This window comes from Beta vulgaris, chromosome 2, assembly GCF_026745355.1.
Source record: "Beta vulgaris subsp. vulgaris cultivar EL10 chromosome 2, EL10.2, whole genome shotgun sequence".
Classification (NCBI taxonomy): domain Eukaryota; kingdom Viridiplantae; phylum Streptophyta; class Magnoliopsida; order Caryophyllales; family Amaranthaceae; genus Beta; species Beta vulgaris.
In genome coordinates, this window is record NC_079203.1 from 54,799,921 (window position 1) to 54,815,355 (window position 15,435).

The following is a 15,435-nucleotide window of genomic DNA, read 5'->3' on the forward strand; positions in this document are numbered from 1 at the left end:
TTAATAAAATATAACACATCCAATATGAAAAGGAACTACAATAATCTCCAAGAAACATAGTAAGGGGAAAAAAAAGAAAATAACCGGAAAAAAAAAGGATAATAACCAAAGAACAGGAAAGTAAGTATAACAAAAAATACTTGTACTAAACTGCTAGTAACAAATTTCAGGGTAAAGAAGATTACTGAACGAACATTGCAAAGTTTAGCAGTTCCTCACCAAGACAAAATCACCAACGAAAAGCTTTATATACGCTTCAATACAGCACAACAGTAATTCTTGAAGACATCTCCAGATCCAGATTCCCAGATAAATGATCCAAGACAACTTGACAGTATGTAGCATACAAAAGACTCCATGCGAGCTTTAATCTTTGCCAATTCCTATTGTGATGAGATACAAATAGAGCACCAATTTGAGCCACTTGAACTAACTCAATAAAGCATCAACATCAAGCTATCCCATTGCATCAGCAGTCGCCATTCACGTCCCCATGCATCAGCCGTCGCCATCCACGTCCCCACGCATCAGCCGCCGCCATCCTACCTGCATTTGACCCGCACTGCCGATCTCCACATACGAAAGCTTGCTACATCTACATTCGATACATTCACTACCCTAATCGATAACATGCCTACCTTCACTAAAAACACATCAGCTGTTATCTACACCCTACGATTACAAACTTAACATCCACTTAAGGCATAAGAATGTTATCTACTACAATACCACGAATTTTTTTTCTAGATATAATCACAAGCGATACCATTGAAAATAGTGGTTTTCCAGAGGCCAAAAATTGCACTCTCCATTTTGATCATAAACAAATACTTGCAATAGAAATATAAAAGGACAACAAAAGCATGAGAAAAAGAAACCTAAAGATTGAAAGCCACCCAATATCCGCAGTGCTTGGTTTGTACTTTCTGTTTCGGACGTCACGAGTATGATATAAATTAAAATTGAGAAAGATTGAAATGAATATTTAATATGATCAGCAGGTTATGTAACATAGATGATATAATCTCCTGGATGTGTTATAAATAATCTACCATTTTTTTTGCTTTCAACTTCGGACATAGAAGATTATAGTTTATTTATGTTTAAATTGAGCAAAGTTCAACTGATGTAACATAGATGAATTAGGATTTATGTTAAAAGTGAGTAAAGTTGAGAACTGATGTAACATAGATGATAAATAATATGGTGATAAGACCCAAATCTCCTGATTATTCTCTAAATATTCTACAGTTCTTTTGCAATGATTCTTACTATGTATGAAGAATTGAAATAAACAACTGCATGTGGAATGGTTACAATAAGGCTGCCAAGGTTAACCGACATTTTTAGAGGTTGAAAGACGTTCTCAGGGAACATTAGTCACAAAAATTAACATATGTCGCCTCTTCTAATTATTAAATTCAGTTAAATTTAGTTGCACAAAGTAATTAAAATGATTGGAACGAAATCAAATAAGTTAACTCAGAAGTTCAGTATTGGATAGGAAATACCTTTGAGAATTGCCGTATTGGTAGGATTGTTGTGTTGATATACTGATGGAGTCGCGAACAGGTTCAAAATTGTCCGATAAAGAAAGAGTAGAGAAGAGAGAAGAAAGTATAGAGACGCACACACAACGGAGAAGAGCCGGGCAAAACCCCGTGCCATCTTCCCCGAAAACCAAAAAATGTTTCTTTTTTATTAAGATAGTTGACCTGCCATGCGAGCGCACCCAACATGGCAAAGGTCCGTTGATTTTCACTCACAATTTTCTTTACCACTCACCTCGCAGATACAGACATGAATCCTAACAGATTCATATCTTAAATTAACATTATAAATTTCCAATACATACAAACCACATCCATAGCCATTTCTGATGCTTCAAGCTCCATTAATTTACCGGCGCCGTAGAAAACATGGTCGACTATGAAAGATCAAGACGAGCTTGTAGAAATAAATGAATTGAGTCGGAGACGACAGATTATCCAAGATTTCATCGAGATCTGAAAACAAATAATAACTCAGGTGAGAAAAATATTTAACATTCACAAATTAATTAGTTAAAAGTAGCAAAAATGGTCAAATCGGCCTTTATTGATCAGTAATTGATCGCGTCTAGCTCAAATTTCATCTCAGATGGCCAGTTTACGAATAAATTAAGCTATAATTCAAGTATCGAAATGAAAAACTAAAGATCTTACCGATTATATCAGAAAAAGAACAGATTCATAACACTTCCAATATCATAGACAACTAATCGGAAAAAAACGACTCAGATCTGAAAATAAGCGATCGGAAGATCAAATAGTCAACAGATCTTGCAGAATATATCATCTTAAAGAAGATTTTCGATGAACAGAAGATTTTCTATGAACTCAAGCTTAACTTTTTGTAATTTGAATCTTAAAACATCTCTACGAATCAAAAAAACGCAGATCTGAAACTTTTCTACCACAGATCTAGCAAGAACAGCAAGCACAAAGCAGGTCTTCGATAAAAAAAATCGAAGACAAGAAAATATGAGATCTAATATTAAAAGCTCAAGATCATATATCTACGAATCAAAAAACCGACAGATCTGAAACTTTTCTATCTCAGATCTAGCAAGAAACACAAGCATAAAGCAGATCTCGGATTTAAAAAAATCAAAAACAACAAAAGATGAAACTTGAAATTAAAACCTCAAGATAAAATATATACAAATCAAAGAAAAAACTCATATCTGAAAACTCACCAAATCAATCGATCAAATCGTTTGCAAATCCATCAAAACGAAAGCGATTCACGTTTCCTCAATCATCACAACTTCGTCGATTCACGTCCATGGAATAACAAATCAGAACAAAACCGATCTTCATCTCCGCAGCAAAAAGCGTCATGAATCGGATATGCGAAATCATCCATGGAAGAACACCAAAGAAATTGTACTCTAAACATAGATCGTCAAAAGATATGAACGATTTGAGAAAAACAAATGAACGGATTAAACCTCAGAAGAATAGATCTAAAAAATTCAGAGTTTGATAATATTTCAGAGATAGAGAGTAAAGGTAGAACATAAAGATGAGATAAGAAAGGGGTGAAGGAAACGAGATGCAAGGGAAAGAGTATTTATTGAGAAAGTGGAAGAAATCAACGGCTAAGATTGAATGAAAAGATGCGGAATAGACGGTTAGGATATATATGTAGTTGAGTCGGTTGGTGATATTTTTAGTTGGGCTTTTTTTAATGGACGAGAAAAATCAAAGGAAGGTGACAGAGAATTGCTTGTGTTTTTGGTAAATTGGTGTACCGTCGGTAGTTGGACACATGTGGAATTCAGAAGTTTTGAGTCATGACGAAATCTGTAACGTGTAACCCTAGGAAATATTTTATTTTATTAAGTAAAAATAAACGTAGCGGATTAAAAGGAGTGAGGACAACTATTGAGCCACCACTATCAAATGGATCACCAGTGAGTCTTTGCTACGACCACCAAAACCAATTAACACCACCAATCCGGCACTGCACATCACCAAATCGACAACCGACACCTCCCCCTCCCCTTTCCCTGCCGAACGTGCAATCCCCCTCCCCTTCCCTTGTAGTCACGCAACCTAGCAGACCCTTTCGAGAGGTGGGGTTTTCGATGGGTGGGATGGTGTTTTCGAGGGCTGGGGTAAGGTTTTCGGCGAATGGGATGGTGTTTTTGAGGGCTATGGGGGGTTTTCGGCGAGGAGGATGGTGTTTTCGAGGGCTTGTGGGGTTTTCGGCTTGTGGGGTTTTTGATGGGTAGGGTGGGGTTTTTGGCGAGTGGATTGTGTATTTGGCGGGTTGGGTGGGTGCATGGGTGGGCGGGGGTGGGGGAAGGAGTTGGGCTGCTTGGGTGGGGGAGGGGTGCTGGTTAATTGTTAATTTTTGTTAAATTAGGTTAAATTAAATAGGTTTAATTTTGATTAATTGTTATAAGTAAGGGTAAGTTGGTAATTTGACAAGTCAAACTTACCAATTTGGGAAAGAAAAAAGTGGAACATGTATTTTGCACCATTCCGTTTAAGGAAAGTGTAACATGTATTGCATTATTTCGTTTAAGAAAAGTGTAACATGTAAAAAAAAACAAACAAAGGAGTTATTTAAATTTCCCCTTCAAAAATTATTTGTGTTTGATAACTTTATATCGTTGCGCTGGGTGGCATTTTGGATTATGGATGGGTTGACCCAACACCTAAATATAGCGTGAAGTTTGTTAAATTTCTTGGTAGAGTAGAGCTGATAATTTGGGTAAATGGGTCAAATTTGGATTTGTATGCGATCATATTCAAATATATTAAAAAATTATCAAGTCAGATATAATATTATAAGAGGAAAAGATTAATGGAAGAGTTAGGATTTGGTTCTTTTCGGTAGAAAACAACTAAACTTAACTCAATTGAACTAAACTGTATTGATTGCAACTGAAATGAATTAAATTATAACTGATAATAAGGATAATAATTTAGCTATCATTAATTAATTAATATAAAAAATAAATATAAAATAGATAACGGTAATAACGATAAACATTAATTGATGATGATAATAGTTTTTAATAAAATAATATGTTAATATATAATAATAATAATAATAATAATAATAATAATAATAATAGTATTTAATGAATAATAGATTAATGATAATAAGTTATTAATGATACTAAGTTATTCAATAATAATAATAAATTAGCAGATAAATAATTATGAACTGAATTGAACTAAAGTGATTATAATTAAATTATATTGAGATGAATTGAAGTATAATGAACTGAAAATAAGTTGGGAAAAACAGACCCTTAAATGCATATTTAATGCTTGATCCTAAAATTTGGATCATCAATCATTTTAATATTTCCTCTCTCTTCCACCTCACTTATGATCACCATTAGTTTCTACGATTTTTTCTTGTGGTCAGTAGATGCTTGTCAACTCAAAATTAGTATTTGATATACCATGTGCATAGTACACCTAGGTGTACAATGAATGAATTATTCAAAGTGTCCTTATACATGAACAAAGTGTTTGATGCTAGTATATCATATGAGAAGTTGACTTATACGGGTGATGTGTACGTGATAAATCGTAAATTGGTTATAATTAGATGAAACACTACTCTCTTAAAAGGCGAAACCACGAAAACATCAAAGGAAATAAAGGAAAGGGGAAGAAATTAACGTGTTCTAGAAGTTTACTTTTGGTCAACTGAAGTGAAAAAAACTAGAAAAAAAAAACTAAATATCAATTTAATGTTTAAATTACATTGATAAATTACATATATATTACACTAACACCATGTAATTGTACCTACATGCAATATTAACATCAACTTTAATTTCAAGAATAAAAAAATTTATTACTTATGAACCTCCCTACACAAACAAATCATGTGTTATTGCATATTTACAAAAAGAAAAACAATGCATGCATGTCATTAGATGATTATATTCATAATATGGTGCACTCACGAGGCAAGCCTTGAGTGAATCTTTTGGTGTCTGAACAATAATTGTAAACCATGAAATTCTTTTGAACCCAATTAAGCTTTGCTTTACTTGATGAATCCAACTCTTGGGAGAACCATGGCAATGACTTGTTGCATGATGAAACTCCATTCAACCAAATGCAAGCATTAGGTTTGAAGTTTCTAAAGGATGCTGTGAAAGGAGCAAATTTCCAATCTGTTTTGACACGTCCACCTTGTGTAGCCCAATCTTCAGCATCCCAAAGACTTGCATATAATCTCATTGGTTGATTATTTGGAAATGGAATACCCTTTGATTTCCTATTAGGAAAAACTCTTATTGGTGTGCCATCTACATAAAATCTGTAACAAATAATTGCAAAATGATGAAAAAAGTGCATCATCAATATATGGTCTTCAATCATTGTCAAGACCGAAGCTTATAGAGGTCGTTTGGTTCACCTCAAATTCTACCGAAATTTGGATTTTCTAGGAAGTACAAAATATGATTGTGGTTTGGTATGCAGGAAATAGAGAATTCATGGAAAATATAATTTTCAAGGAAATGGAAATTCTTATGAAGTGTAGGAAACTAATCACCAGCCCCATTGGTTGGTGATTAGAAATTCCTGTGTCAATTATAATTCCTATGCGTGCTCAACCGAACACCCAAAGCCACTTTCTAGGAAATAGACAAAGAAATTTACTTCCCATGAAATAAGACTTCCTATGAGAATTACTGCTCCCGTCCCATATACTTCATTTTTTATGGGTCAAACTTTAAAATCTTTGACCGCAAAATCTCATTTATATATTTAAAAAAACATATTCATGTGGGATCTTGTTAAATTCGTCCCAATGTGTAGTTTCATAATATCAACATTTTATATTTTTTTATTAATACGTAATTGAAGATATTCAAGGTCAAAGTTACGTCTTGGAGACTGTGTAAAAAAGAAACAAGCACTATATTATGAGACAGAGTGAGTAAGTTTCAACGGTAACCAAACGAGTCTTTGTTTTATAATATTGGCAAAATTTTCGCATTTTTAGAAGGACTTGTTTGCATAAATTTCTAACATAAGATAGGAGGACGAATTTGGCAATACTTACATGATGGTCCTTGGATTCCAAAGGATAGAATAGGTGTGAAAATCTATGGTTGGATCAAACCAAAGGTAAAATTGTTGTTCTCTCTTGCCTCGTCCTTGAGTATATATGTTTGTGTGCACTATGTAAGGTTGACCTGAGACATTGCCCAAAAACTCAAAGTCTAGTTCATCGTGAGTTGCTCCCAGTGAAGATAACTACAACCAATAAGAAATTTCATAAGCTATACATAATATGCTTCTTAGTTCTTAGCAATAGGCCATGTATTGACATGGTGTATCAGTCGAATTAGGTATCAGTTGAGTTGAGTAAATCATACTTTTTTTTTTTTGATCATTTTATTTCACAATCCTTTTAAAAGGGTAATTTCGTCTGCCACTTACATCATACCATGGGAGGGGGTCGGTTCAAAATTAAATGGGAGACTTCTTCCATCTAACTACATCTGAGAAAACATAGATTTCTCCAATTGCATTCTGTTTACTTGACTTGAGCAGCTTGAGAGATAATCAAACTTCAGAAGAGGGAGCTTTTGCATGAAGATCTGATGAAGTTCAACAGGAAGGAGAGATTAGTCGGACCAGATGAGAGATTGAGCACCAACTGATAGCTTGTCTGGATTCAGAGAAAATTGAGATTTCTCGGTCTTTTAGTTTTGCACACTGAGAGAGATTTGCAGAGCTCGGTGAATTGCAATCACTGCAACTTCATTAATACCCATTGGCGGAAAAGGGCAAGAGAAGGAGCATAAGATCACACCCAATTCATCTCTGAGGAAGCCTCCAAAAATGCCTCCTGCTCTAGCACCTTCTTTTGGCGAGAACGGGGTGAAACCCACCATCCACTTGAGACAAGGGTCAGGGGGTTAGATCTGAGCTGAATTAGAGGGGGAGATGGGAGGTTTACTTTCGAGGCACAGCGCTACCCCAAAAAGACATTGTGGATTCTGATGACTTCTTCAATTGTGTACGGGAAGGAGAGGTTCCATGGCTTCATCCACCAACATAAACGGACAAGAATGAGGTTTTTGATTTCTGAAACTGATGATTCTTTCTTATTGAAAATTCTCTCATTGCGTTCTCTCCAGATTGACCAGATAATCACAATGAATGCTGCCAGCCAGATTTTTTTGAATAATTTTTCCTTCCTTGGGTAATTCCATTGAGAGAGGGCAAGATTTAGAGATTTTGGCCATACCCAAGATAGGTTCCAAAGGTCCCACCACCAAGCCCAAATCTCCATTGAGAAGGGGCAAAACAAAAAGAGGTGCGAAATATCCTCAGGCTCCAAACTACATAATGAGCAACCCACCTCAGCGGGTGGGATAATGTTCAGAGAAGCTAGTTTCTTCTTAGTATTGATTCTCTCTAGCACTGATAACCAAGTGAAGATTTCTATTCGGAAGGGAACAAGTCCTTTCCATATCTTTTGAGGGAGATTTTCTAGACAGGGCTTCGAGCGCTTGTGAAGTTCTTCATAGAAGGAGCGAACTGAGAAATTACCTCCATACTAAAGTTCCATATTAACTCATCTGATTCATTGAGGCGGACTGAGATTTGCTGGAGGGAAGGTTGGAGCTGCTCCCATTCAATGCGGTCTCTCTTCTGAATTCTCTGGACCATGGCAAATTCCATTTCCATTCCAAATTCACCCAAGAACCCATCTCCGCTACTGAAGCCATGGGTAAAACTGAGATTAGGAAGAGTCTTGGGAAGGTTAATTTCAGAGGCAAATTGCCCAGCCAAGAGTCATGCCAAAATAAGGTATTCTCCCCATTCCCTATTCTTTTCCTGGTACCGTTTTTCAGAAGTTCATTTGTTGCTTGGTGTTTTAGGAGATGGTTGCAAAGATGTCTCCAAGGACCACCTGATCTTATTGGAGCAATATCAGCCATATTCATTTGCGCCTGGTATTTATATTTGGCTTTAATTGATAGTCTCCATAGCGAATCTGGTTCTGAAAAATACCTCCACACCCACTTACAAAGGAGCCCCAAATTTCTAATCAGAAGGTTACTCACATTTAAGCCTCCCAACGCTTTTGGAAGCTGGACATATTCCCACTTCACCATAGATAGAGCCCTTTTATCCATACCACCACTCCAAAGAAAGCTTCTCTGAATTTTATTAATTTTTTCTATAACTCCTTGTGGCATAGGATATAAGGACATGAAATAGATTGGCAGGTTCGAGAGTGAGGCTTTTAGTAAAGTGAGTCTTCCACCAATCGAGAGTAATTTCTCTTTCCATGTGGCCAATTTCTTCTCATTCTCTCCAAGAGAGGTTCCCATGTTGCTAATCTCGCGGAACTGCCACCTATTGGAAGGCCCAGGTAGGTGATCGGGAAATTACCAACTCTGCAAAATAATTGCCTTGCCGCTTCTTTAAGCCAAGATTGAGGAGTATTGATTCCAAGGATCTCACTTTTGTGGAAGTTGATCTGCAAGCCTGAGGATAGCTGGAACAGGATGAGAGTTTTATGGATGTTTTGAGCGCCTTCAAATCCGGAGTTGAGAATACTATCGTATCATCTGCAAATTGAAGATGAGTTAGAATAGGACCCGATTTACAAATAGCAATACCTGACCATTTATTCAATTCTGTGGCTTTTCTGATCATGAGATTCAAAACTTCCGCTGCTAACACAAAGAGAAAGGAGAGAGAGGGTCTCCTTGACGGAGGCCCCTCTGGAGCTTGAACGGAGTCGAAGGAGAGCCATTTAGGAGGACAGATGCGGCTGCAGATGAGACACAGGAGGAGATCCATTTTCGCCATGTTAATGGGAAGCCCATTTGATCCATGGTCCAATCCAAGAAAGACCAGGAAACACTGTCAAAGGCCTTGTGGAAGTCCAGTTTTAACATTACTGCCCCCATCTTGGAACTTTTGTATGAGTCCAATAACTCGCCAGTGATTAAAACACTATCCAAGATCTGGCGCCCCTCAATAAAAGAAGATTGTTGGGGCCCAATAAGATCGTTCATAACATTTTTCAGCCTGAAGGAAAGCAACTTCGCAATTATCTTGTAAAGGCTACCGACCATACTGATGGGTCGGAAGTCCTTGAAGTTTGAGGGGGCTTCCACCTTGGCAATCAGCGCTATGAACGCTACATTACTACCCCTTGGTAGTGTTCCAGACTGCCAGAATTCATTGACAAGTGAGAAAATGTCTTCTTTGATGATTGCCCAGGAAGACTTTATGAAGTTAAAATTGAAACCATCCGGGCCAGGGGATTTTGAAGGGCTACATGATGCTACTGCTTTTTCTATTTCAGAGTGTGAGAAGGGTTTGGTGAGGTCCGAGGACTGTATTGATGAGAGTTTTTTGAAGGCTAGGTTCAAGAAAGTTGGTCTGGAAAAGTTTTCTTCTGAGAACAGATTTTGGAAATAGAGAGAGGCTTCGGCTTTGATTTTTTCCGGGTCACAGACGGTCTCACCATCGATCGTGATGGAAGAGATATTATTCTTCCGTCTTCTAATCGATGCATAGGCATGGAAGAACTTTGAGTTCTTATCCCCACACTTCAACCAACTTATACGAGAGTTCTGGGCCCAGTGAATTTCCTTGCGTTTGATCCAATCCCATAAATCCAGTTGGGCCTTGGATCTGAGACTCAGTTCATCAACCGATAGGTTTCTCGTGTTGGCAACAGTATCCCATTTGTGAATTTCGTCTTCTAATTGAGAGATATTGGTTTCAGATTCCCAAATTTTGACTGGTTCCATACTTTCAACTCTTTTCTACAGCTTTAAATTCTCTGAAATTGTGAATCCCTTCGAATCTTCCCATACTTTCCTAGTAAGGATCAGGCAATCCTTGTGGGTGAGCCACATGTCAAGAAATCTGAAAGGTTTCGGTCCCCAGTCCTTAGATTGCGACTTCAGTACAAGAGGGCAATGATCCGAGATACTCCTTTTGAGGATGGAGGCATTAAGGAATGAGAATTTCAGAATCCAATCTGGTTGGACAAGAATTCTATCCAGCTTTGATTTTGATTGACCCCTAAACCATGTAAAGTATCCATTGGAGGGTGTGATTTCAGTAAGATGAAGGTTGGTTATGAATTGCCTGAATTTTCCGGCACTAGTTTCATCTATTATCCGGCTGCCTCGATCTTGGGAAGATAGTACCTCATTGAAATCCCCCGCTATTAGAAGAGGTAAGTGTGAGTTTCTGCAAAAATCCTCTATATGGTTCCATGTGTCTGATCTAGTCGAAGCATCACAGGAGTTATAAATATTTATGAGAAGGCATTGAAAATTTTCCCTCACCACCATTCCTTCCATTGCGATCCATTGTGATTCGATTCTACTGGAAACCAGATGAAATTTTGAGGGTCTCCATAGGGAGATTAATCCTCCAGAGGATCCGTTTGATGGACTGATACAGAGGCTGAGGTCATCATCACACCAAATTGATTTTTGCAATTTAGAAGGAATACATTCCAGTTTGGATTCTTGGATGAATACTATCATGGGGTCATGAAGGAGTAGTAACTTTTTGAGAACATTTCTTTTAGGCCATGCTCCGAGGCCCCTGACATTCCACGAGATTAACATGGAACAATTTATTGAGAGTATAAGATGTACTTATACATTGGAAAGCCAGTCCTGCTCCTGGCGTGACAAAATTCCAACAATTTTGTCTTGTAGATCTGATAGTTCACCATTGAATTTCATTCCTAGTTGCAAGCCTAATTCAATAATTTCCGAGGCAGTGTTTTCATGAGATGTTTTCGGGTTTGGGGAGGGAGAGGGAGGAAGAGGTGGGGATTGGAGGAGGAGGAGGAGAGGCGGTTTTTGGCTTTATTTTTCTTCAGTCGTTTTTGTAATCTCCTTTTTTCATGATGGGCTTTCAGAGGGGGAGGAAGGAAGTCTTCAAAACCGGGGGGGATAGAAGGGCTGGACGTCGAAGGAGAGGATGAGAGTGTCTTAGTTTGGGATTTTGATTGGGCTTTCCTTAGTAGCGGCCAAAGGAATTATCAGTGTGGATCAGAGGATTGTAGTAAGGAAAGCTTTGGTCATTGAGGCTGGGCTTTAAAGGAGAGTTTCGACTTGTAGAACTAGGGGAGTTTTGTGTATTTTGGGCGGGTTGGGGACCAATGGGCTTATTGGGCTGATTATATTATTTTGGGAGATGGGGGATTATTATATTTAAAGGTTGGATCAGGGCTAAAAGGTGAGCCCAGTTTCGTTGTTGGAGGGAAGGGTAAGGTTTTCGATGGTGAAGGTGGGGCTTTTTGGAGTTCAAGTGGTTGGGAGGAGGACTTTTGTTGATTTAAGTTCCCAATGCAAAGCAGACTTGGGGAACGTGGTGGGGTATTAAAGTTCAGTTGAGTTTTGGGAGGTTTAGGGTATATGGGAGGTTTTTGTTTTGCATTGGGAGAGACCTTGGCACAGTTTGGTAGGCGAAGTAATGATTGTCTCATTATTAACTCCAATGTCCGAGATTCCTGGAGTTTTCCCGATGCATTGAACTCGGAGTTTGGGAGGGGTTTTTGGGGTGACCTTTCCCCTCCCGGAGGATCCCAGTCGTCACTATCACGATCATCATCATCCAATGGATCTTTATCAGAGGATTCCGAATTCGAGTTATCAGAATCTAATCTATGGAAGAGGGGATTTGGCATACCTTTACTTGCAGGAGGATCATGATTTGGACCAAGACCAAAGTCTTCTGTAACAAAAATCTTAAACGGTTTATCTTCCACGTAAAAAACTATGGGGTTATTGACTTTGAAGAGACAATCTGTGATTAACTGAACTCTGGCGTAATCCATGCGAGAATATTCCACCGATAGCACTCTCCCGAATATACAACCAATTTTCTGAAAATTTTCGTAACTCCATGCGATCAATGGAACTCCATAAATTGTGATCCACATCTCTCTCCATAATGCCGTGCTAGCGTTATTCACATCCCTTAGCTCCAGGAACCATCGTTCAAGCCATTTGCTTTTTATCATGTCATCCTTTTCTTCAACCGAATTGAACTGGATAAGATGAAGCATTCCCCCAAGGGGTTTAATCTTCAGATAGTTAACCCCTTCCGCCAAGATATGCTCATGGATAATCTTGGATGGAGATGAAGAGTTTGCGACTGCTATAACGCTTCTTTCCAGTAACTCCAGGATCTCTTCATTTTTCTCCCCTGAGATGGCAAGAATCTGATCGCCCTCTAGTTCCACAAGTTCCACTTGGTCCCTTATTCTCTCCGTGTCTTCCCCAAGGACCCTAGAACTCATCCTACGGTGCTTTGTCATTTCTTTCACAATGTCAGTACTGAGAGGTTCAAGGATTTGGTTAGGGATGATTGATTCTATAGGTGAAGAGGATAAATTCGTTTGTTGAGATGGTTTCCGGGTATTAGGTTTGGTTGAGGGATTGATTGGTGGAACATCAGTGTGGATTGGTATTTGGTTTGGGTTCGAGACATCCTTATACGATCGGTGGTCTCTCCAAGCTGGATGATATTGTACCGGGTTTTTTTGAGGCTGTCTGTGATTTGGTTTAGGATTTGGAAAGTGGTTTTTATGGGGAGGGTCTTGTTTGTCATATTTTGCAGGGTTAACTCGCATCAAAAAATTTCCCATTCTTCTTCCATTCTCCTGCTTAATCGCATTGAGTAAAGCATTCATGGAGAAAAATTTAATGAATGCGTATTTGTGCCCACAGTTTTTCCGGAGTTTTGCTGGTATCACTAAGTCCTCCAGATCACCATATCTACTGAATATGTTGTGGATTGTTTGGGTATCAATATTGGGAGGAAGGAAACTATGAAGGCTGTTCTCAAGGCTCTAGGTTGTGGTTTACTGGCTTGGGGGTGTCTCCTTCTTACCATTGTCCATTCTCCTTCTCTTCGCTCGCTCCAGAGTTTTTCTCTCTCTCTCTCTAGGCATTCTCTCTCTCTACAATGACTTCATTTGAGTAAATCATACTTTCTTCTATACTTTGTCAATTTTTTACATATTTTGTTTAACTTTTGATTTTTTTTTCAATAACTTATTAATAACTATTATCAAAGCATGCACAAACGTAAGAAAACTAGGTAGATGATATAACTTCACCATATTTAATACGTCTTCTAAGTATACAAGATACATCGATTAAGGGTCTGTTCTCCCCAACTTATTTTCAGTTCAGTTCAGCTCCAATCAGTTCAGTTCAGCTCCATTCTATTATACATATGTTAGTATGGTGGTACTAAAAACTAACTAGTGAGAATGTATTTGTACTTCAAATGGACAAGAAATATAACATTGTCATTTTCAAAGCTAAGTGAAAATTCATATGAAATAGAAAAAAAGTCTTGATTTAGGTAGCTGACCAAATTTAACTAGAATAGAAAGATTACTCACATAATATGCCGTTACAGTTCCAGCTGAATTACCCTTTACGAGCTTAATTTGCATTTGAATCATTCCGAATAAGTACTCGTTTTTTGATCTAAATCCCGAACCTAACATCTTGTCCAGAGAAAGAGTCAGAAGATTTCCATTGTCAATAATTTTTGCACGATGATCACCCCAAGTGATATCGACATCTTTGTAAAAATTTCCACCATACACATTCTCTATCAACAAAATCACTAAAATACACAGTAATAGATTTCCTATCGATGCCATTAAAGGAAAACAAGTGTATACACCACCACATTCGCAAGAAGATGACTTTAATTTGCTTACAAGTAACACTAGCTTTTTTTTTTTTTTTAGTGAAATAGAGGGAATTAGCTCAAGTACGTAAGTGCATGATTTTATGGCAGAAAATATGTGTCTATATATAGGAGAAGTGGAGAACAAGGGAAAGGAAGATAAGAACGATAACTAACAAGATTAGTCATTGGAATATTCTTTTCAACTTCAAAGGTTTGGCAAATGAAAATAATTCGTCTATATGTTGCCAAACAGCTGGAATCGAATCAATTATGCACAAGTTTTTTCTGTTTTTCTTATTTTGTTTCAGTTGGTGGAATTTATGTCTTTAATTAATTAAAGTAATATTGCTGATGTGGTACAACATTTTGAAAATTTGCCATATTAGCCTCAAAGGAGAACATAAATCAATGGTAGTCCTAAATTTTAGATTTTTTTTTTCTTTCGTAGGCACAATTAATTTTAAAATCTTAGCTCTCCACATTGAAAGTTGAAGAGAGAACGAAGTATAAGGATAGCATTAACTTGTGGTATGTTCTTTTCGATATAAAATTGCTGAACTAAACTGATTGCAACTGAACTGAAATGAATTAAATTATAACTAAGAAATGATAGTTGGAGACTTGGAGTTGACCGAACCGAATTGAACTGAGATGATTGCAACTGAACCGAACTGAAAATAAATTATTGGGAAAAACAGGCCCTTGGTAGAAGCTTAAAACCTTATTTGTTAGGGTTAGAGAGAACAATATCTACTGGTGTTTAGGGTGTCTAGGAACAACAGAAAAGCCACAACTTACGGTTACTATTAGGAATTTGCCAATAAAAAAATATTTTCATCAATGTAGCATAATTTATATTGTACATCCAAACGTACCATACACCCAAGTATATATTTTTACTCGCAATAATCCATTTTTAGATCTCCAAGTTGAGTGAAAAATGAGCAAAAAAATCGCAGTGAGTGTACTGTACACTCGAGTATAAGATACAATTTTTTTTTTTTGTCAGTGCAGTGTTTCCTTAGAGTAATTGATCAATCTATGCAATTGTTTTTCTAATTTCTTTTTTTCTATATCATTTTTCTACCTCTAAACTTTTAGAAGTCAAATTATAGTTTATGTAAGAAAGACATTTTCAAAATATCAACTTTTATAAATAATTTTGAATATGTTGTATTTAAAACATATGTCT

General features: G+C 37.3%; 1 protein-coding gene and 1 long non-coding RNA gene across 2 annotated transcripts; both read right to left on the reverse strand.

Moving 5' to 3' along the window:
* LOC104904100 (uncharacterized) lies at window positions 1-3,343 on the reverse strand. Its single transcript, XR_791593.4, has 2 exons — window positions 2,738-3,343; window positions 1-2,006 (listed from the first exon to the last, which is right to left on the reverse strand). It is a non-coding gene; the product is annotated as an uncharacterized LOC104904100 (long non-coding RNA).
* A 2,170-nt stretch (window positions 3,344-5,513) lies between these two features.
* On the reverse strand, window positions 5,514-14,389 carry LOC104904091 (xyloglucan endotransglucosylase protein 1). The gene is given in 4 exon segments (XM_010692279.4): window positions 5,514-5,719; window positions 5,721-5,838; window positions 6,589-6,782; window positions 13,945-14,389. Coding segments are annotated over 4 exon segments (672 nt in total). The 5' UTR covers window positions 14,212-14,389; the 3' UTR covers window positions 5,514-5,626.
* Between the last annotated feature and the right edge of the window lie 1,046 nt (window positions 14,390-15,435).